Source organism: Acipenser ruthenus, chromosome 48 (genome assembly GCF_902713425.1).
Source record: "Acipenser ruthenus chromosome 48, fAciRut3.2 maternal haplotype, whole genome shotgun sequence".
NCBI classification, from domain to species: Eukaryota; Metazoa; Chordata; class Actinopteri; order Acipenseriformes; family Acipenseridae; genus Acipenser; species Acipenser ruthenus.
Window position 1 is genome coordinate 637650 of NC_081236.1, and position 23463 is coordinate 661112.

The 23463-nt window shown below is 45.0% G+C and overlaps 2 protein-coding genes across 2 annotated transcripts; one reads left to right on the forward strand and one right to left on the reverse strand.

Annotated features, from left to right (window-relative positions):
- Positions 1-3966: 3966 nt before the first annotated feature.
- On the reverse strand, positions 3967-12050 carry LOC117970233 (motile sperm domain-containing protein 1-like). Its single transcript, XM_059014722.1, has 6 exons — positions 11947-12050; positions 8884-9193; positions 7924-7999; positions 6851-7086; positions 6592-6750; positions 3967-6211 (listed from the first exon to the last, which is right to left on the reverse strand). The coding sequence occupies exons 2-6, from the start codon at positions 9122-9124 to the stop codon at positions 6183-6185; spliced, it is 741 nt and encodes a 246-aa protein (XP_058870705.1). The 5' UTR covers positions 9125-9193; positions 11947-12050; the 3' UTR covers positions 3967-6182.
- Positions 12051-12976: 926 nt separating this feature from the next.
- LOC117404632 (mitochondrial 2-oxoglutarate/malate carrier protein) lies at positions 12977-22793 on the forward strand. The gene is made up of 8 exons (XM_059014541.1): positions 12977-13161; positions 14748-14900; positions 15747-15953; positions 16629-16719; positions 17898-17988; positions 19043-19142; positions 20093-20144; positions 21177-22793. The coding sequence occupies exons 1-8, from the start codon at positions 13088-13090 to the stop codon at positions 21330-21332; spliced, it is 924 nt and encodes a 307-aa protein (XP_058870524.1). The 5' UTR covers positions 12977-13087; the 3' UTR covers positions 21333-22793.
- The last annotated feature ends 670 nt before the right edge of the window (positions 22794-23463 follow it).

Genomic DNA, 23463 nt, shown 5'->3' on the forward strand with positions numbered 1-23463 from the left:
GGCTTCAACCCCCCCTACCCCCCCTACCCCCCGCCCGGTCACCCCCACCACCATCACCACGGCAACCAGGCCCGGGGCGGCGGAGGCGGAGGTGGCGGCCCCCCCCAGCTTCACGGAGGCTACACGACCCCCCCCAGGATGAGGAGGCAGTTCTCGGCTCCGGATCTCGAGAGCAGAGAGACTCCCGTCTGAGCAGCGGATTATCTTTTTTTTCAATTTTTTTTTTTTCTTTTTAAGGTCGTTTTGTTTGTGTTTTTAGGGGGAGGGGAGACAAGAACATGTCAGGTATATGGAGGAGAAGAGGATGAATAGAGAAGGGTTGAAAAATTTGGATTGGGTCCAGAGAGGGTTATGAAACTGTGTGCGTGTCTATCAGTGTGTCTGTGTCTCTGTGTGTCTGTCTGTGCTGTGTTCGCCTGTGTGTCTGTCTTTGCCTCTCTCTCTCTCTCTGTGTCCCTCTCTCTGTCTCTGTGTGCCTGTGTCTCTGCATGTCTGTGTGTCTGTCTGCTGAGTTGCATGTCTCTGTGTATCTGTCTCTGTGTGTGTGTGTCTCTGTGTCTGTCTGCCTGTGCCTGTGTCTCTCTCTCTCTCTCTCTCTCTCTCTCTCTCTCATGTGCCTGTCTCTGTGCCTGTCTGTCTCTGTCTGTGCCTGTCTCTCTGTGCCTCTCTCTCTCTCTGTGTGTGTCTCTCTCTCTCTCTCTCTCTCTCTGTACCATGTTGCTTGTACGCAGCTCTTTGGCTGACACGTTTCATGATCTCCTCTCTGCTCCAGACTCCACAGGAAGGCTGGTGAACAGACTTCAGCGTGGGGCAGGTAGACTTCCAGATCTGTAGCAGCGGCAGGGCGGTACCTGGTAGGGTTTGTAAAGGAGAGTGCCGGGGATGAAGTCATGTTGGTTTGCGGACGTGGCGTGCAGTGTCAGTGCAGGGAGAGGAGTGTTGAGTGACAGGAGGAAAACTGACTAAAAGACGCAGGAGGAGAGAATAGAGAGAGAGGGGGGAGTGAGGGAATAGAGAGAGGGAGATAGGGGGAGTGACTCCGGATCAGGGACGGGCAAAGCTGGTTCTTCCACTCCTGGTCTTTGTTCCAACCCTGTTCTAAATCTTTTAACTGAACCAATTAATAAACCTGCATCCAGACATTATCTCATTTTACCTGGAGTGGAACAGCCCACCAGGACCCGACTGGACACCCCTGACTTAGAATAAAAGAATAGAAATTTTTTTTTTCGTACTATTATAACGCCACGCCAAAAAAAAAAAAAAAAAAAACGCTCGCCAGCTTTGCCTTGCGTCACGGAAGCTGCTACTAAAAGAAATACATTTTTTTTAAAAAGTACCCGTTACTTTTTCTGCAAGGCATCGTGGGTAGGCGGGTTGGCGCTGGTGGGGGGGGGGGGGGGGCACGGTTTCAGCGAAAAACCGAAATGGTTACGACTCTGACGACAAACTAAGACTGTAAAAACTGTAAAAGCAGTAAAGTGGGCTGAAGTTTCAGCTGGGAGGGGGGGGGGAAACTGGCCAGCGATGGCCAACCCCCCTCCAAAACCTCGCCTTCTTTTTGTCTCCTGAATTATTGCAAGACGCCTCCTTATTTTGGCATTTTCTTGCTAGGAAATGGCTGCCCTTGAACTGTCAAGCTGCTGAACAACCCCCTCCTTAGTAAAAAAAATAGTGAGAGAGAGAGATCTTAATCCGCAGCACGAGACTGTAACACTCAACCTCAGAATCAAACTGGGGCCACTTCCATCAGCAGTGAAATCTGCAACAACAGCCCCCTGTCTGCAGACCTCCAGTGTTCCCCTGACAGTATATTCACTGCCCTTCACATTCAGCATATTTCTAAAAAAACGCCTGTCCGTTTTCTATAGTGTCTGATTCTGTATTCTCTCTCTGTCCTCTCTCTCTCCTCTCTCTCTCTCTCTCTCTCTCTCTCTGGCGTCCTTGATATCAGATGCAGAGTCAGTGTTGAGAGGCAGAGTTTTGCCAGCCCGCGATGCTGTCTTGGGATTGACTGGCAGACAGACAGGGTCCCAATTGAAAGTGCTGTGCTGCTGATGAAAAAGATTGCAGAATAGGCTGGGGGAAAGAATCACAGTTGCTGGTATCTTTTTTTTTTTTCAAGGGCCACAGAAAAGTTGAAGGAAAGAAAATACATAAAACGAATCCCTTTTAAACTCTCTCCTCATCCGGGGTCCTGATTCCAATGGGGCGGGGCCTTTTTTATAGGCGTCTGTAAAGAATGCCTGAGCGGTGAGAGAGAGGGGGTGGAATCACAAAACAGAATTGTTTTTGTTTTGTTTCAAAATCGGTTTCCCACACTGCCAAAGTGTTTTTCCTGGTGTGTTGAGATTTTTTTTTTTTCATTATTATAATTCTATTATTTTTTTTAACATGAGTGATTTTGTATAACCTGTAGTGCACATTTTAAATGTTTTTATTTTTTTGGTGGAGGGGGAGGAAGATGAAAACGGCAAATATATTTAAAAATGAATAAATATAAGCATGCCTCCTTACTAAGGGGGTGGGAGGAGTTTACTGTAACTTTATACACCACTTTCATTTTACGTTTTTGAGAAATGTTTGGAATTCTGCGGTGATCCCTTACGTTTGGCACTTGTATCCCATTTGACTTTGTTTCTGTGTGTGTGTGTGTGTGTGTATCTTACACATGCATACAGTATATTTCTGATTGTCTGTTTTGAAGAGTAATGACTAGTTATAGCTGCAAGATGCTACTGTTTTTTTAATTTTACATTATTTCTTTTCAATCTATCATGACCTCGGAAATTCAAAATGACTTTTAAGTGGGGGGTGGGGGTTGTTTTTAGGATGAAATATTTGAATGATCCTGTGCAGTAATTTCTATATAAATTAGGAAAAAAAATGTGGGTGTTGGTTAATTTTTTCCATGGGGGGGGGGGGGTCGATCAGTGGGGGTCCAATCGCACAAATCTTCGATTTCATATTTCCTTTGATGTTTTTGTTTTGGTAAAGCATGCAACATATTTTTCTTTTCCTTCCTTTTGAGTACAACTGACATTTCTAACCCTGATTTTATGTTGATGATTTTTTTTTTTTGGGGGGGGGGGGGGGGTAGAGGGATTGGAAAGGTATTTTAGATCCGGGATTCCTGTGTGGGTCTTGGAGATCACCTGACTTTTGAGGTGAATCTCAGGTTTTTTATGCCTTTGGAGAAAATAATAAAACTTGTTAATATCTTACAGCTGTATCTGTGGAGTTCTGGTGTCATTTCTGTGTTCAATGCAGAGCTGGTTTTAGGTTATTATTAATGAGTCATTTAGCAGACGCTTTTATCCAGAGTGACTTACAGAGACTAGGGGGGTGAACTCTGCTTCATCAACAACTGCTGCTGCTGCTGCTGCAGAGTCACTTCCAATAGGACCTTGTTTGTTTTACGTCTCATCTGCAGGACGGAGCACAAGGAGGTTCAGTGACTTGCTCAGGGTCACACACACACAGGGAGTCAGTGGCTGAGCTGGGATTTGAACCTCCTGGTATCGAGCCCCCTTTCTCTAACCACTGGACCCCCAGCAACTTTTAGGTTTGCATTCTAAATTTTGAAATTGATTGGGGTTCAGAACTCCCCTCAATGAAGTCTGTTATTATTATTAATATTGAAATGATCAGGAGCCAGGAGTTTGAGCAGGGTTACAAACTCACACTAGCCCTGCTGCTGCTGCTGCTGCACCCAGTCCTGGGGTTCAGAGCTCCCCTCAATGAAGTCTGTTATTATTATTAATATTGAAATGATCAGGAGCCAGGAGTTTAAGCGATCGGTCCTATTTATATATACTATATAATAAATATATATATATATATATATATATATATATATATATATATATATATATATATATATATAAAAATGTGTCTATCTATCTATCTCTCTCTATATATCATTAGATAGATAGATATAAAATAATCCACAAGAAAAATTCCTCCTAATATGAAGCCTACAGATTCGGGTGAGATTTATTCATGCTGACATGTAACTAAAAAGAAACAGTGTTTTGTTTTTAAGCACGTAATCTATTTCAGAGAAAGGAAAATACAGAACATTTTCAAATCAACATTTGTATGCATGGTCCATCTTTATACATATATATCTATAGAATGAATACAACAACAAAAAAAAAGAGAGACACATTCTACGCATTACACCGTTTGTAAGACTGGATTAGCACAACTGAATGATGCCCAGCAGCTAGGCAATGTGAAGCAATGCAGTTTTAAGACTTGACCGAGACGGACGTGTGGACCCCGTTATGTGCTACGGAGAGCTGCGCTTCCACTAGCCACACTGGAACTCGAGTCCAGACAGGTGCTGGCTGAGACCACATGCCAAACCCAAACAGCCACCTGGGTGAACCTCTCAGAACTACATTTCACATCATCCTCCTGCTCACATATGTAACTGAGATGGATTTACCAGTGATCAGGAGGGTGATGGGAAATGTAGTTCTGAGAGGTCCATGCGGATACATGGGAAGCCAACGAGGCAGGGAATGCAAATTAAAAGTTTTAAAAAGTGGTCAAAATGTAAAAAAATAAAACAATACACATACCTGACGTAAACAGTTGTAGCAACACATGGGAACACGAAACACAATAAAATTAAAAGGACCTTATGTGTACCCTTTAAGAGGACTTGCAGTATATATTGTTGTTTTGGTTCTGGTAAAATTGAACAGACTGGGAGTTAAAGACTGGAGTAAACGCTTTGGAAATGTGTCCTGTTATGTTTCGGTCTTCTCTTTAAAGGAGCTGGATTTTAATTAAGCATTGAAACAAGCAAGCAGCCAACAGGCTGTGCTGTGAATGGGACCCTTGGTGACGTTTGCATATCTGAACTAGACTGTGTCTCGCAATAATAATAATAATAATAATATTAACAATAACAGGATCCCAATGGTAATAAAAGGCAGATCGATCCCATGCATCATAAGAATGATAAAGCTAAAAATGTAAAAAAGATTACAATTTTAAAAAATATATATGTCTGTACTAACTGGAAGTATTTTACTGAAGTAGAAATGTATGTACTAGAAGATATTGTCAGAATACCAATTTTAAATGTTTTTCTTCACTGACAAATGAGTAAATAATATTTTCTATAGATAATAATAATAATAATAATAATAATAATAATAATGATTAATAATAATAATAATAATAATAATAATAATAATAATAATAATACTACTTTATAGTTTTACACTAGACTGTGCTGTATTGTTATAAACATGGTATATATTTGTGTTTTAAAATACAGGGTTCATCAAATTCAACACAAGTTCTTGGGTTTAAGTAAGGCCAGTAAAATTTATTGATCCAGGGATGGGAATAAGACTCCTGTTGCATAGCGGTTTGATCCATTCCTGGTTTTCCTGTGAGTTTTATTAATGAGACACACCTGAGTTTGTTAGCTATACACACTGTAGCTAATCAAGCTGGTAGTAAAACCTGGAATGGATGAAACTGATGTGCAGCAGGAGTCTTATTCCCATCCCTAGATAAATATGACTGGCTGATTTTGATTGGAATCAGCCAGCAAACACTTGTAAACATAATCATTCAATCTAAATAAGAAACAGACTAAACGCTGATATTAAAGCATTTTAATCTGCTTATGTGGATACGGTTTAAATGTCTATAATTATTTGTCACAGACGTTCTGATGCGCGATCTGCACTCTCAGCGATATTGTAAGTGAAATTGTGTCGAACAGCTTCCAATTGGGGACGTGACTTTCTAACATATAGAAAAAACACCAGCTCCACAAAGTGATGGTAATCCTTATTAGATAAGACTGACTGCGAGATGGATGTGAATATAATTACACTGAACTGTCCTGTACAGAGAGTTGTCAAAAATCAGGGATAATGCCAGTTAAAATGCCCCAGGATCGATCGATTGATTGATTGATCGCTCTGTGTACCATTACTTCCAGTAGACGACACATCGGATCAGCTTCGTGCTGGAGAAGCTAGCCAGCGTAGTCTAATAGTGCTGAGGATCGTTCAGTCTTCTTCCGTTGGGGGTCGTGAGTTTTTGGACCCCAGCGTTTTAGACCCCCAAAATCTGCCTGCTTTGAAGATGACTGTGGTCCCGTCTCTGGTGCTGAGTTCCATCTGATTCCCTCGACGCCGCTGCTCTTGTCATCGCAAGAAGACCATTGTCAAGAGACCTGATAGAAGAAAATACATATACAGTACATACATATACTTTTTCAGGCTCCGAGTCTCCAGGGATAATCACAAGTCGCTCAGCAGCTTCGAAGACGGAACAATAACGTCAGCCCAAACGCCTTTAAAACATGCCATGGCCAAAAGTTTAGCATCCCCATATAGAATGAACAGATTCTGCGTCATAAAGTCGAAAGAAACCTGCTGAATAATGTTACATTAACATATTGAATCACACACGGCTTTGTAGTTTTCCAAGCTGATGTTGAAAATTATAACGCATGGTAAAGAATGTCCTGATCATCCCAATTGGATAACGCTTTTACTATTATGGGATGTCAAAGCAGGCAACAGTTTGGAGGTCGGAGGTCGTGGTTCTTACCCAGGATGTAGGCACACACCAGCTTCTGCATGACAGTGACGTGAAAGTGGGGCGGAACCAAAGTGCTGGTGTCGCCGTGCAGGGGGAGCATGAGGAAGGCGACGCACGCGACCCCAACCAGCACACAGAGGAGAGAGAACCCCGGGGTCTGGCAGCGACCTACAAAACAGGAAATAGAAAAAAAGCTATTCTCAATACTGTGCGAGCGTAGATAAGCCTCTCCCCTCTCCCTCCCCTCTTTCTCTCCCACTCCCCTCACCTTGCAGTGCCAGTATGTGTGCTGAGACCACGCTGTCTGGCAGCTCCCTGGGCTGTGCCGGTCCAGTCGGTTCTGCCCTGGCTGTGCTGGCCTCTGCCCTGGCTGGCTGCAGGACGGCACACACCTCCTTGCTCCCCGCAGCCCCCCTGCCCGCCCCCCCCTCCTCCCACACCTCCATGCGAAAACGTTCCTTCTGCCCATAGTGTCTGGGGCTCACATCCCTGTGCCGAATCACTCTGCAGGGGAAAGAGAAGCACAGAGAGAGAGGCTTCAGTGTACTGAATATAGGGTGGTTAAAGAAAGGGGCTTGACACCAGCAGGTTCCTGGGTTCAAATCCCGGCTCAGCCACTGACTCCCTGTGTGCAACCCTGAGCGAGTCACTGAACCTCCTTGTGCTCCGTCCTTCGGATGAGACGTAAAACAAACGAGCTCCTATTGGAAGTGACTCTGCAGCAGCAGCAGCAGCAGCAGTTGTTGATGATGCAGAGTTCACCCCCCTGGTCTCTGTAAGTCGCTTTGGATAAAAGCATCTGCTAATTGACTCATTAATAATAATATAAACATTCTGCATCACCTAGAATTTTATGACATACCGGTGTGTGTGTATATATATATATATATATAAAAACATGATTTTAGATCTTTTATTTAACATTAATAATAATAATAATAATAATAATAATAATAATAATAATATTTCTTAGCAAATGCCTTTATCCAGGGCGACTTACAATTGTTACAAGATATCACATTATTTTTACATACAGTTACCCATTTATACAGTTGGGTTTTTACTGGAGCAATCTAGGTAAAGTACCTTGCTCAAGGGTACAGCAGCAGTGTTCCCCCGTGGGTTTGAACCCACGACCCTCTGGGCAGGAGTCCAGAGCCCTGACCACTACTCCACACTGCTGCAAAATGATATTGCAAAAGTCTACCGGAAGCCATAATAGATTTCGAAAATGCCACATTTTTCTAGTCAAGTTTTTTGTTCTGATCTGATCTCTTAAACTGCTGCCCTTCTCAAGCAATGTTCCTTCTCCAGCGTGTGCCCCTCCCATCTCGCACTCACATGTCAATGCAGGAGCTGGGTTTGACGTGGCCCTCGGAGTCCAGCACAGTGAAGCGGGCGGGAGCAGTGCACAGGACTGAGAGAGGAGAGGAAACAAACAAGAGTCAGCTACTGGAGGAGAGCAGCGAGCGCGCAACAGCGTCTCGGACAAACAAAACCCTATTCAGTGCATCAATTAATTCAGCTGAAGAATGCAAAATCCAGAATCTATGATTTTCAAAAAAAAAAAAAAAAAATCCTTTATTGAGCGAGCACAGGGCAAGAAAAGTGTGTTTTTTTTTAAACAGATATTTTGGGAAATCGTCAGGCAGACTGCCGGTTCAAATCCCACCTCTGCCACTGACTGCCTCGCTGTGTGTGACTCTGAGCGAGTCACTTCACCTCCTTGTGCTCCGTCCTGCGGATGAGATGTTAAATCAACGTCCTATTGTCAGTGACTCTGCATATAACGCACAGTTCACAGCCTGCCTCTGTAAAGCGCTTTGCGATGGTGGAACACTATGAAAGGCGCTATATAAAAATAGATATTATTATGTTGAACGCCATGGTTCACAGTCCTATAAAGAGAGGCTAATCTACCGTTGCAAAGACACGAACGACAGAGAGACCACTGGGGTTGTACAGCTGTGGCCAAAAGTTTTACCAAGAATTTTAGGATTGAAATATAATTAACGAACATAATTCCGATCTTGTATTTAACATCGTGTAATCAAAAGAAACTACAAAACGATATCGCTTAACAAAGTCTATACCGGAAGCCATAATAGCAGTACAGTAGTATTTCATGTTAAATTTTTTCGTGAAGTATAGGGGAAAACTACAAAGCGGTGTGCGATTCAATATGTTAAGGTAACATGATTCAGCAGGTTTCGTTCGACTTTATGAAACAAAATCAGTTCATTTTAACAGCCCTCCTTTAAAAGCTAACCAGAGACACGGATGACAGACAGAGAGACTCACTCTTAAACTTCAGGATGAAGCTGTAGGGGTTATAGAGAGTGAGGACCTGCTTGTGGCTGCTCTGGTCATCAGCGAAGAAGGTGAGCTCATGGGGAAACAGGAAAACAGGCAGCTTCCCCTCGGGGGCGGGGCCAGCGGGGTTCCGGAACGCCGACAGGGAGGTGGAGGCGGAGTCTGTCCTCCTGGCTCCGCCCCGCTCGCGCTCCTTGACTCCTCCTCCCTCAGGGTCCCGTCTGCGCATCTGCTACGGCCTGACGAGGAGCATTCTATACTGTGGAAGGATATGTGTGCCGGTGCTGGAGAGCGCCACCTGACGGAGGGAGGAAGGAACTGTTCGTTATTTGCATTTTTATGAAAGATGGATTTGCTTATAAACAGGGCTTGAACTTTTCAGGGGGTTTTATTTTCCAAATCTCGACCTCTCTTTAAACATTAATTGGTAGTTGTTAAGCTGTCTATGCATCCTTATAAAGAGAAAACTAATTAAAGACTGGGTTTAAATGCTGGACTTGCTATCAGTGTACAGCAACCTCAAACTAGGTCTCCTGGAACCAGGTTTCAAGCCGCTGCTCCTGAAAAAGTGGCTTTGGGTTCCCTCAGCTTTACTGTCATTTTAAATTAAATTAACCCACCAACACAGTACAATTCTGCAAAACGACAGACAGTCTGCAAGTATTCAACAGTATCAAAGATTAGTCTGACTGAAATTACTCACACAGGTGTTACAGGGCAGCACAGGGTTACAATGCAAGCTTCATATTGAAATACAGTGTAGTTTACAGTCAGTGCAAATAATAACACTACTAGAATACAATATGAACTAGGATGCTATGTATAATAATAACACTACTAGAATACAACATGAACTAGGATGCTATGTATAATAATAACACTACTAGAATACAACATGAACTAGGATGCTATGTATAATAATAACACTACTAGAATCCAATATGAACTAGGATGCTCTGTATAATAATAACACTACTAGAATCCAATATGAACTAGGATGCTCTGTATAATAATAACACTACTAGAATACAATATGAACTAGGATGCTGTGTATAATAATAACACTACTAGAATACAACATGAACTAGGATGCTATGTATAATAATAACACTACTAGAATACAATATGAACTAGGATGCTGTGTATAATAATAACACTACTAGAATACAATATGAACTAGGATGCTATGTATAATAATAACACTACTAGAATACAATATGAACTAGGATGCTATGTATAATAATAACACTACTAGAATACAATATGAACTAGGATGCTATGTATAATAATAACACTACTAGAATACAATATGAACTAGGATGCTATGTATAATAATAACACTACTAGAATACAACATGAACTAGGATGCTATGTATAATAATAACACTACTAGAATCCAATATGAACTAGGATGCTATGTATAATAATAACACTACTAGAATACAATATGAACTAGGATGCTATGTATAATAATAACACTACTAGAATACAATATGAACTAGGATGCTCTGTATAATAATAACACTACTAGAATCCAATATGAACTAGGATGCTATGTATAATAATAACACTACTAGAATCCAATATGAACTAGGATGCTCTGTATAATAATAACACTACTAGAATCCAATATGAACTAGGATGCTGTGTATAATAATAACACTACTAGAATACAATGTGAACTAGGATGCTGTGTATAATAATAACACTACTAGAATCCAATATGAACTAGGATGCTATGTATAATAATAACACTACTAGAATACAATGTGAACTAGGATGCTGTGTATAATAATAACACTACTAGAATCCAATATGAACTAGGATGCTATGTATAATAATAACACTACTAGAATCCAATATGAACTAGGATGCTGTGTATAATAATAACACTACTAGAATCCAATATGAACTAGGATGCTATGTATAATAATAACACTACTAGAATACAATATGAACTAGGATGCTGTGTATAATAATAACACTACTAGAATCCAATATGAACTAGGATGCTCTGTATAATAATAACACTACTAGAATCCAATATGAACTAGGATGCTATGTATAATAATAACACTACTAGAATCCAATATGAACTAGGATGCTATGTATAATAATAACACTACTAGAATCCAATATGAACTAGGATGCTATGTATAATAATAACACTACTAGAATACAATATGAACTAGGATGCTATGTATAATAATAACACTACTAGAATCCAATATGAACTAGGATGCTGTGTATAATAATAACACTACTAGAATACAATATGAACTAGGATGCTATGTATAATAATAACACTACTAGAATACAATATGAACTAGGATGCTATGTATAATAATAACACTACTAGAATCCAATATGAACTAGGATGCTCTGTATAATAATAACACTACTAGAATCCAATATGAACTAGGATGCTGTGTATAATAATAACACTACTAGAATCCAATATGAACTAGGATGCTCTGTATAATAATAACACTACTAGAATCCAATATGAACTAGGATGCTATGTATAATAATAACACTACTAGAATCCAATATGAACTAGGATGCTATGTATAATAATAACACTGCTAGAATCCAATATGAACTAGGATGCTATGTATAATAATAACACTACTAGAATACAACATGAACTAGGATGCAACAAGTTAGGATTACAGCAAGTTATATATACAGTGACAGATTAGCATTTGCACTGGCTGTAAACTACACTGTGTTTCAATATGAAGCTTGCATTGTAACCCTGCGCTGCCCTGTAACACCTGTGTGAGTCGCCTGGGATAAAGGGGTCTGCCAAATAAATACATAAATAAATAAATAAATAAATAAATAAATAATAATAATTTAAATTTCCATGCGAATGATATTTGCTGTCTACTTCCTTAACCCAGTGTAAACAACACAAACCTAGCGAAGCAAATGCTTTTTTTTCACAATCATTTTTTCTTGACTAGTTCGAGGTGTGTTTTATAACTGTTTCATTGCTGCACTCTTGACCGCTTATCGAAGCTCAACGTTAAGTTTTCGTTTTCTTACCCGAAGTTGAAGACTTTGACGTTTCCGACTCAACCCTCCGTCCGCCGCTCTCCTTCTTCAACCACCGATACTCCGAGTCCCGCCCCTCGGCCCCGCTGTATTGGTCAGCTGCCCCGACTCTGCTCAGCCCATTGGCTTAACCTACACGTCTGTCATCCGCCGTGAGAAAAAACGTCTGCATGCCGTCGGCAGAGTAAACAGCCCACCTCCCACGGCGCTGATTGGTTCGCCTGGAGAAGGCGTGTGAATCTTTAAAGAAATGCGGGTGCTGATTGGCTGTATGAGCTGTTCACTAACTGTAACCCGCCCCCTATATATTGTCCAGTATGCGACAACAACACGATCCTTATAGAATTTCAACACTTCTTTTAGGCAGAAATACTGTGATAAATTACATAATTTTAAGAGATTTTATTGAAAGCCCCCCAAAAATGACAGGGGTTGGGGGGAAAATATATATATATATATATATATATATATATATATATATATATATATATATATATATATATATATATATATATATATATATATATATAAGAGAAACAAGTACTGTATAATGCTGTATTGGAAGTCATTATGAGATTGCAAAACTCTTCTGAAAGGTGTTTAAATTCATCTGAATGCCTGACACTTGCCAATACAATGTGATACACAATTTGTTTTTGGTTTTTTAATGGGACTGTATCCAATGGCAGAGGTAGAAACTATATCTAAAAACAGTCCTGTGTCGTCCGACGACGAATAGTTTTCCAAAATTTTATAGAAATCTGCTTGAACGGTGGAGCTTTGGTTAAAGGTCTTGCGTGCGCGCTCTTACACGCGTGACCGGCGCTCAGCAGCCTCTTGCGTGCGCGCTCTTACACGCGTGACCGGCGCTCAGCAGCCTCTTGCGTGCGCGCTCTTAAACGCGTGACCGGCGCTCAGCAGCCTCTTGCGTGCGCGCTCTTAAACGCGTGACCGGCGCTCAGCAGCCTCTTGCGTGCGCGCTCTTAAACGCGTGACCGGCGCTCAGCAGCCTCTTGCGTGCGCGCTCTTAAACGCGTGACCGGCGCTCAGCAGCCTCTTGCGTGCGCGCTCCCGCCTCGCTCCCAGTGTCACCTTGTCCCGAACAGAACAGGCCCGAATTGAATCGTTTACAATGGCCGCAGCCACCGGGAACAAACCGAAAACGTCCCCCAAAGCCGTCAAGTTCCTCTTCGGGGGCCTGGCCGGGTGAGTGTGTTGTTTTTTCTTGGGAAAAATGTAATTAATAAATGCGGTATGCATGTGTTATTAAGCGTGCCGCCGCTCAGTAGTTCTGAGCACAGTATACGTGTTATATTGTATCTGTCGGTCCCATCGCTTTCACACTGTCTGTATTTGTATGTATTTATATATTTTGCTATCCAATAACCCAACTCTTGTCGTCGCGGGGTCAAGTTTACTGTACCTAAACTAAAATCTCCAGCGACGCCACCTGTGCATAGGACTTGACATTGTGAGTGAAATCTCGGACAGAGATTTATCGGCGAGGTAAGACAGTGATCTAAAATTACCATGCGAGTGACAGGTCTTGAGAAATCATTATGGAAACGACGCAGTTATGTTTGAGGTAAAGAATAAACGGGTTTTAAAAGCGCATAGCACCGGCTGGGCGCAGCTCAAGTTCAGATGATTGAACTGACAGTAAAACCTGGACTGGCTCAAGCCGCTGTGCAATAGGAGTCTTATTATTGCGCTTCGATTACATGTATAGCGCCAGGACGCGTGCATTTGCATACAGCTGGGAAATAAAATGGTAAAAATAAATAAAGGAACTTCCTCTAGTAAGTTTTATTTTGCATTCCACAAGACAGAGGGAGGGGAGGACAGTCCCGGGAACAGCCTAGTGCTTTACTACCCATTCTGTGCATTGCATGAACCTGCTTGCAGAGGGAGGGCAGTGCAGTCACTGGAACAGCGCTGCCTCTCTGATTAGCCCCTGGCTTGCCTCTCTGATTAGCCCCTGGCTTCACTCTCTGATTAACCCCTGGCTTGCCTCTCTGATTAACCCCTGGCTTGCCTCTCTGATTAACCCCTGGCTTGCCTCTCTGATTAACCCCCTGGCTTGCCTCTGCCTCTCTGATTAACCCCTGGCTTGCCTCTCTGATTAACCCCTGGCTTGCCTCTGCCTCTCTGATTAACCCCTGGCTTGCCTCTGCCTCTCTGATTAACCCCCTGGCTTGCCTCTGCCTCTCTGATTAACCCCTGGCTTGCCTCTGCCTCTCTGATTAACCCCTGGCTTGCCTCTCTGATTAGCCCCTGGCTTGCCTCTCTGATTAGCCCCTGGCTTGCCTCTCTGATTAGCCCCTGGCTTGCCTCTCTGATTAGCCCCTGGCTTGCCTCTCTGATTAGCCCCTGGCTTGCCTCTGCCTCTCTGATTAACCCCCTGGCTTGCCTCTCTGATTAACCCCTGGCTTGCCTCTGCCTCTCTGATTAACCCCTGGCTTGCCTCTGCGTTGTGATTAACCCCTGGCTTGCCTCTCTGATTAACCCCTGGCTTGCCTCTCTGATTAACCCCTGGCTTGCCTCTACCTCTCTGATTAACCCCTGGCTTGCCTCTGCGTTGTGATTAACCCCTGGCTTGCCTCTGCGTTGTGATTAACCCCCTGGCTTGCCTCTCTGATTAACCCCTGGCTTGCCTCTCTGATTAACCCCTGGCTTGCCTCTCTGATTAACCCCTGGCTTGCCTCTCTGATTAACCCCTGGCTTGCCTCTCTGATTAACCCCTGGCTTGCCTCTGCGTTGTGATTAACCCCTGGCTTGCCTCTGCCCTGCAGGATGGGAGCCACGGTGTTTGTGCAGCCGCTGGATCTGGTGAAGAACCGCATGCAGCTCAGCGGAGAGGGCTCCAAGACCCGGGAGTACAAGACCAGCTTCCACGCCCTGAGCAGCATCCTGAGGAACGAGGGCCTGAGGGGCATCTACACAGGGTGGGTATGGAGTGAACTACAGGGGGCGGTGTCGCGTGCGGGTACATTTACCATAGGAGCATGTAGACTGTACTATAGGGAGATCTGTACAGGGCGTGCATAGACTGTACTGTAGAACGTGGTATATACTGTAGGGAGGGATCTGTACAGGGTGCATACATATACTATAGGGTGTGGGAATGTTATAGGGGCAGCTGTAGAATGTGCAGTGCTGCTGGGGGAGCTATAAGTGTATACTATAGAGTGTAAGTGCACACTGCAGGGAGATCTGTATAGGGTGGGGCATTCTGTACAGCGGGAGTCTCCAGCCCTGGTCTTGGAGACCCCCAATCCTGCAGGATTTCTAGGTGTCTTTACATCATCAGTGGATGAAGATCTGGAGCACATGTTCATCTGAACTGATTAAGACAGTAATTAGTGCAATTAAGTAACCGAGAGCTGGGTTGAAACGTAAACCAGGAGACCCAGTAGCTCTCCAAGACCCTGCTGTACAGGGTGTGAATACATTGCAGGGATGGAAATAAGACTCCCATGGCATAGCAGTGTCATCCATTCCAGGTTTTACTATGAGCTTGATCAGCCCCAGTGTGTCTAGGCAACAAGCTCAGGTGTGTCTGATTAAACTCCTAGTAAAACCAGGAATGGATCAAACTGCTGTGCAACGGGAGCATTATTCTGTCACTGTGTTTCTCATCTGAAGAGCGTTCGTGTGTATATATAAGTGGGTTGGGGGTTGCGGGTTGTGGGTTGTGGGTTGAGGTTGGGAGGGATCTTGTATGGTGTGTGGTTTTTTGCCAGGTTTATAATCATAATTGCCTCCTCTCCTCGCTGCCCGGTTGCCCCCAGGCTGTCTGCTGGTCTACTGCGCCAGGCTACCTACACCACCACGCGGCTGGGCATCTACACCATCCTGTTTGAGAAGATGACGGGCGTTGACGGCACGCCCCCCTCCTTCCTCATGAAGGCGCTCATCGGCATGACCGCCGGAGCAACAGGGGCCTTCGTGGGGACCCCGGCTGAAGTGGCCCTCATACGCATGACCGCCGATGGCAGGTGAGGAGAGGAGAGGGGCCACAGCCCTTTTCACCTGCAAGGAGACAGAGTTTTAAGGAGGCTTGGTGGTCCAGCGGCTAAAGAAAGGGGCTTGATACCAGGAGGTTCAAATCCCAGCTCAGCCACTGCTCGGTCACACTGTGTGTGACCGAGCAAGTCACTGAACCTTCTTGTGCTCCGTCCTTCGGATGAGACGTCAAACAAACGAGCTCCTATTGGAAGTGACTCTGCAGCAGCAGCAGCAGTTGTTGATGATGCATAGTTCACCCCCCTAGTCTCTGGAAGTCGCTTAAGAGACCCTTTCTGTAACCACTGGACCCCCAAGCCTCCTAACACAGTCATTGTCATGAGACACAATAATGAGGCCGTTAGCTATTAGCAGAAATTAAGATGTGTTTTGTTACCTAATCTGCAGGGCAGCAGTGTGGAGTAGTGGTCAGGGCTCTGGACTCTCGACCGGAGGGTCGTGGGTTCAATCCCAGGTGGGGGACACTGCTGCTGTACCCTTGAGCAAGGTACTTTACCTGGATAAGGGCGTCTGCTAAGAAATAAATAATAATGAACTATATATTGGAACCTGGTTGGAGTAAAAACCTGGACTGGACTAGCTCTCCAGAGCCAGGATCGGGTAGCCCTGCCTCGCCTGAGCCCTGATTTTGTGGTTTGTGCCTACAGGCAGCCCCCTGCCCAGAGGAGGGGCTACACCAACGTGTTCAATGCCCTGCTGAGGATCACCAGAGAGGAGGGGGTCACTACGCTGTGGAGGGTAGGGGGGGCTGCAAGATAGTAGCACACGGGGGGGGGCGGGGTAGCTGTAGTGTGTCTGTCTGTCTGTCTGTCTGTTCCAGGGCCCTCGTTTCTAGTTACTATTGAGTCTGATTCTCTACTCTGTGTGTGTGTGTGTGTGTGTGTGTGTGCCTATGAGAGGATTATCCTCTCCAGTCGTAATGGTGTCTGATTCTGTAATCCACGTGTGTCTCAACTTTTATGTTCTCCAGTGTTGATGTCGTCTGATGCGCTACTCTGTGTGTCTCTGTCTGTCTGTCTGCCTCAAGTTAAGTTTATACTCCCAGTTGTAATGTGTGTGTGGGTGTGTGTGTGTGTGTGTGGGGGGGTGTCTTGCTGTGTGTGTGTGTGTGTTTCAGGGTTAAGCTGTCAGTTTTCTATAGTGTCTGATTCTGTACTCTCTCTCTCTCCTCTCCCCCGTCTCTCTTTCTCTCTCCTCTCCCCCCTCTCTCTGTCTCTCTCTCACTCCTCCCCCTCTCTCTGTCTCTCTCCCCCTCTTTCTCTCTGTCTCTCTCCTCTCTCTCTCCCTCCCTCTCTCTCTCCTCTCCCCTATCTCTCCCTCCCTCCCTCTCCTCTCCCCTATCTCTCCCTCCCTCCCTCCCTTTCCCTCTCCCTCTCCCTCTCTCTCTCTCTCTCCCTCCCTCTCTCTCCCCCTCCCTCTCTCTCCCTCCCTCTCTCTCTCCTCTCTCCTCTCTCTCTCTCCCTCCCTCTCTCTCTCCTCTCCCCTATCTCTCCCTCTCTCCCTCCCTCCCTCTCTCTCCCTCTCCTTCTCCTTCTCCCTCTCCCTCTCCCCCTCCCTCTCTCCCCCTCCCTCTCCCCCTCCCTCCCTCTCTCCCTCTCTCCCTCTCTCTCTCCCTCTCTCCCTCTCTCCCTCCCTCCCTCTCTCCCTCCCTCCTCCTCTCCCCTCTCTCTCTCCCCCTCCCTCTCTCTCCCTCCCTCTCTCTCTCCCTCCCTCTCTCTCTCCCTCCCTCTCTCTCTCCCTCCCTCTCTCTCCCCCTCCCTCTCTCCTCTCCCCTCTCTCTCTCTCCCTCTGTCTCTCCTCCTTCTCTCTCTCCTCTCCCCTCTCTTTCTCTCTCCCTCTCTCTCCCCCTCCCTCTCTCTCTCTCTCTCCCCCTCTCTCTCCCTCTCTCCCCCTCCCTCTCTCTCTCTCTCTCTCAGGGCTGCATTCCCACAATGGCTCGTGCTGTGGTCGTGAACGCGGCTCAGCTCGCCTCCTACTCCCAGTCCAAACAGGCCCTGCTGGACACAGGTCAGCGTTGGCATGCTTCTGTACAAACACAGGGAGGGGAGTAAGACTCCTGTTGCACAGCAGCGTCACCCAGTCCAGGTTATACTACCAGCTTGATCAGCCCGCAGTGTGCATAGGCAACAAGCTCAGGTATGTCTTATTAAACTCGTAGCAAAACCAGGAATGGATCAGTCTGCTGTGCGATAGGAGTCTTATTTCCATCCCTGAAATTTAAATAGGTTTTATTTTTGTATTGATGTGCTGAAAGTTTTTGCTGTGTTGTTCATTATTATAAATGTAGCTGTATATTATGACTAAAGGAGTTTTAGAAGCCTAATAAATGTAGCGCAAAAGTGTTATTATTATTATTTGTTTATTTAGCAGACGCCTTTATCCAAGGCGACTTACAGAGACTAGGGTGTGTGAACTATGCATCAGCTGCAGAGTCACTTACAACTACGTCTCACCCGAAAGACGGAGCACAAGGAGGTTAAGTGACTTGCTCAGGGTCACACAGTGAGTCAGTGGCTGAGGTGGGATTTGAACCGGGGACCTCCTGGTTACAAGCCCTTTTCTTTAACCACTGGACCACACAGCCTCCTATGAAACAGTACAGCTGGGGCCAAAAGGATTGAGACACAATTAAAAAAATGAACTATATGAAAATAATTTTAGATTTTTAATTCAACATCATGCAATCAAAGAAACTACAAAATGATATTGCAAAAAAAAAGTCTACCGGAAGCCATATTAGTAGTACAGTAGTATTTTGTGTTAGAAATGTCAAACTTGTGTTAGCTTGTCGTTTAAGTATATGGAAAACTACAGAGCGGTGTGTAATTCAATATGTTAACGTCATTCAGCAGGTTTCGTTCCACTTTTGAAGCAAAATTAGTTCATTCTATATAGAGAGGGTGGGATGCTAAACTTGGCCAGAGCTGTCTGTTCACAAACAGAGAACCAGACATGATCAGATGCATGATTTTGTTATTTTTCTAAACTGGCGACTGTTGTTTTTACTTTGCCTGTTTGACTTGTTTAACGGTTCGGTGCTTGCTGTGTTTCTTGTGTGCAGGGTATTTCTCAGACAATATCTTCTTGCATTTCTGTGCCAGTATGATCAGTGGACTGGTCACCACAGCGGCCTCCATGCCAGTGGACATCGTTAAAACAAGGTAAACACATGGGGTGCAGGAGGGGGGGGGAGTCACACAGTCAGGGGAGCGCAGGGGTCCCCGAGGGTCTCCCCTGGTAAAGGCACGGCCGCGTGGTGTCAGGGGAGCGCAGGGGTCCCCGAGGGTCTCCCCTGGTAAAGGCATGGCTGCGTGGTGTGCAGGGGGGGGGGGGAGTCACACAGTCAGGGGAGCGCAGGGGTCCCCCGAGGGTCTCCCCTGGTAAAGGCACGGCCGCGTGGTGTGCAGGGGGGAGTCACACAGTCAGGGGAGCGCAGGGGTCCCCGAGGGTCTCCCCTGGTAAAGGCACGGCCGCGTGGTGCGCAGGGGGGAGTCACACAGTCAGGGGAGCGCAGGGGTCCCCGAGGGTCTCCCCTGGTAAAGGCACGGCCGCGTGGTGTGCAGGGGGGAGTCACACAGTCAGGGGAGCGCAGGGGTCCCCGAGGGTCTCCCCTGGTAAAGGCACAGCCGCGTGGTGTGCAGGGGGGAGTCACACAGTCAGGGGAGCGCAGGGGTCCCCGAGGGTCTCCCCTGGTAAAGGCACGGCCGCGTGGTGTGCAGGGGGGAGCGCAGGGGTCCCAGAGGGTCTCCCCTGGTAAAGGCACGGCCGCGTGGTGTGCAGGGGGAGTCACACAGTCAGGGGAGCGCAGGGGTCCCCCGAGGGTCTCCCCTGGTAAAGGCACGGCCGCGTGGTGCGCAGGGGGGAGTCACACAGTCTGGAAAAATCGGGAGGGGTAAAAATAATTTAAAAAAATAAATAAATAATTAAGAAGATAAGCAAACTTGGCTGCTTTTATTGGTTAAAGGGAAACAGCAAGTGGAGCGCTCGGCATTCCTCACAGGAGGGGGAGACAGACTCGGGCAGAAAACCGACACATTCCTTCGCTATTGTCTTCTGCATATCCAGGTGCGATCGCTCTGTGTGGTATTAAACACTGTATTTGTGATTTCAGAATTCAGAACATGAGAATGATTGACGGGAAACCAGAATACAGGAATGGACTGGTAAGCCTGTTTTTTATTTATTGAAGTGTTATTTCCAGTATTTGTCTCAGCCTTCATTTTGGTTTTGCAAGCGGAGCGTGCAAACGAGATCGCGACAGGTTAATAAGAAATCGACTCATCTTTATTGAAGCTGGAATGAAAAATAAAATATTTGAGGCGGGACGCACTTTATCACAGTCCTTCTGCAGCGTGACTATTTATATAAACAAAGAGGAGTCTCTTCTGCTTGGAAATGAAAACAGGCAGACTAGCCTTTTTTAAAAAGCCCATTTAGTTTTGCAGAAGTAAATGAAATCGGTTTTACTGTGAACGTGTTTCTCAGTGTGTGATTGCGATGCTGAACAGGGATCAATTGAATTCTTTAAAGGAGAGGAGAAAAGCCGAGGTGAAGTACCGAAAATCAGAAGCTCCAATATAATCAATAAAAATGGGGATTCTTAGTCGATTGAGATTCCACATAAATCTTGAATACAGTTCTCTGCAGTGCTGTGTGATCACTGCAGACGGCCGGGGGGGGATGTTTAATCCCTAAACTATAGGAATCCCTATAGCGTTAATTTCTGTTTTATAACTGCATTCAATCACAGCTTTAAAAAAAAAAAAAAGGTAAGCTAAGTACACAAAAATGTGACTCATCGATTAAACCCAAATCATTTCTGTCTGGGACGTTTTGGACCGCAGCTGGGATGGTAGAAGGCAGCGCTGAAAACAGGCGCGCTGTTTTCAAACAAGTTGTCTTTTCAAAAAAGACAAGGTGATGATGTCATGATGACGTCAGAATAGAATGTTAATTCCCAGAGGTTCCAATGGCCCTCCGTTTGAAAATAAATGTTGCGTTGTGTTTTTGCTTCCTGGCTGCATAGCGGTGATTTAGCCCACAAATTGTGATGTCTGTAATTGTGATTATCTGTCTGTCTGTCTGTCTGTCTGTCTGTCTGTCTGTCTGTCTGTCTGTCTGTCTGTCTGTCTGCGCAGCTATATATTCTGTACTGTAAGCTCTCTCCCGCTCTCTCCTCTCCGTGTCTCTCGCAGGAAGTCCTGGTCAAGGTCGTTCGCTCGGAAGGGTTTTTCAGCCTGTGGAAAGGGTTCACTCCTTACTACGCCCGGCTGGGTCCCCACACGGTCCTCACCTTCATCTTCCTGGAACAGATGAACAAATACTACAAGATCTACTTCCTAGCGTCATAGAGGGGCCCCCAGGAGCCCCGGGCCCCCAGCACCCAGCCCCCTTCCTGTGAAACTGCAGTCTCTAAAAAAAACAACAGGGCCCCAGAGCTGCACCACAGGGATGGGAATAAGACTCCTGTTGCACAGCAGTTTCACCTGCTCCAGGTTTTACTACAGGCTTGATTACCCGCCACAGTGTGTCTAGGTAACAAGCTCAGGCGTGTCTTATTATTAAACTCTTAGTAAAACCAGGAATGGATCAAACTGCTGCGTTGACGTATCCCTGTCCTTTTTGTAATGTTTTGAGTTTTTCAGCCTGGGTGCAGCAGCACCAGGGCTAGAGTTTGTAACCCTGCTCAAACTCCTGGCTCCTGATCATTTCAATATTAATAATAATAACAGACTTCATTGAGGGGAGCTCTGAACCCCAGGACTGGGTGCAGCAGCAGCAGCAGCAGCAGCAGGGCTAGTGTGAGTTTGTAACCCTGCTCAAACTCCTGGCTCCTGATCATTTCAATATTAATAATAATAACAGACTTCATTGAGGGGCATTCTGAAGACCCTTACAGAAGGGTTATAGGCACAGTGTCTTTGATCTCCCAATACCCTGATGAACTACAGCTGGGTTTTATCGGAGCTGTTTAAAGAATCGCCCTGAATTGCATGGTTATCCCGGGATCATGAGTAAATGGTTGGTGCAATCTAGGTGCTGCAATATGCTCTAAAAACTACCGGGTGTAATTTGATCAAAAAGCGATTATGTTTGCGTTTTCATCTCAACGGTTCATATATATGAACTGATGCATCTGATCAGACCTCTTAAGCTGCAAAACTTCTTAAACAGTGTTTCCGTGGCTTTTGTTTTTACCCTTAATCATTTAAATGCGGAAGTTGCATCAAACATCATAGTATTATTAATATTACTATAGATTTTCTTTTTACCTTCCAGCTTTTTAACATTAAAATCATTCTGGCTGAATCGCAAGCTCTTCAGTCGTACTCTGCGCTTGTAAAATCCTAGTTGCCAGCTCCATTTGGGTACTTCCTGATTCCGAAGCAGTCATGTGACATGGTGACCTGCCCCCCCCCCCCCCCCGTCACACTCACTGTTGGGACCAGCAGAGTTGAAAGGTCACAGAATGACATGAGTTGGAATCAGGGAAGTCAAAAATAAAAAGGATTCAAATTCAGTATCTGAGGTCACCCCTCTGAACGATTGAAAAACGTACAGAGGGGAATAAACGCAAAGAATTTGGAAGTGAATTCAAATCGAACAGAACGCATCTGACATATACTGTACATTAACTAGTGTTCTTGGCTTAAACTTAACAGATTGTGATGTGAAATTAAATTATATTGAATTATGTATAATTAAACAAAGTGTATGTATATAGATAGATAGATGGATAGATAGATAGATTTTACTTCTCTAGTCCCCAGTTGAGTTAAACCTGTATTAAAGGTTTTCTTTTTTTTTTCGGAGAGGAATCCTTTGTTTGTTAATCTTGCACAATGATGGAGTTTCTCTCAATTGTTTATTTTTTTCTTCATCTTGTTTGTTCTGAGTGATGCCTCGCGTTCAGTTGAATTGTCGAACTGTTTAACTTGTTTGTAACACTGCAGCCCTGAAACCTCACGCTACCCCAGTGGTGTAATAAGAGACCAGACCCACACACACACACATATATACTGTACAGAATGTCATACGTTTTCTGCACTTTCACTCCCTCTCTTCCTGTTTCATTCTTCTTTTTTTCTTTCACCTCTCCTTTTTGTCTCTCACTCCCTTTCTCTCTTCTTTCCTTCCTCTTTCTCCTTTCCTTCCTCTTCCTCTCGTTTGCAGAGCTGCGAGGAGACTCGCTCGCACCATCGCTTCCCTTTCACGCGAGTGCAGAACTGACATGCCCCAGATCATTAAAAACAAACGCATTGCAAGAGAACATGGGAGTGATCTGATACAGAGTGGTGAAGGGCCCCAGCTTCATCACCCGTCCGCACAGCAGCACACCTCATTCAGCTGTGCTTGTGTTTATAAATGTTCAGGGGCTCTGTCTAATCAGGCAGGCTTGGTGGTTAGAGAAAGGGGTCTTGATACCAGGAGGTTCAAATCCCGGCTGAGCCACCGACTCACTGAGCGTGACCCTGAGCGAGT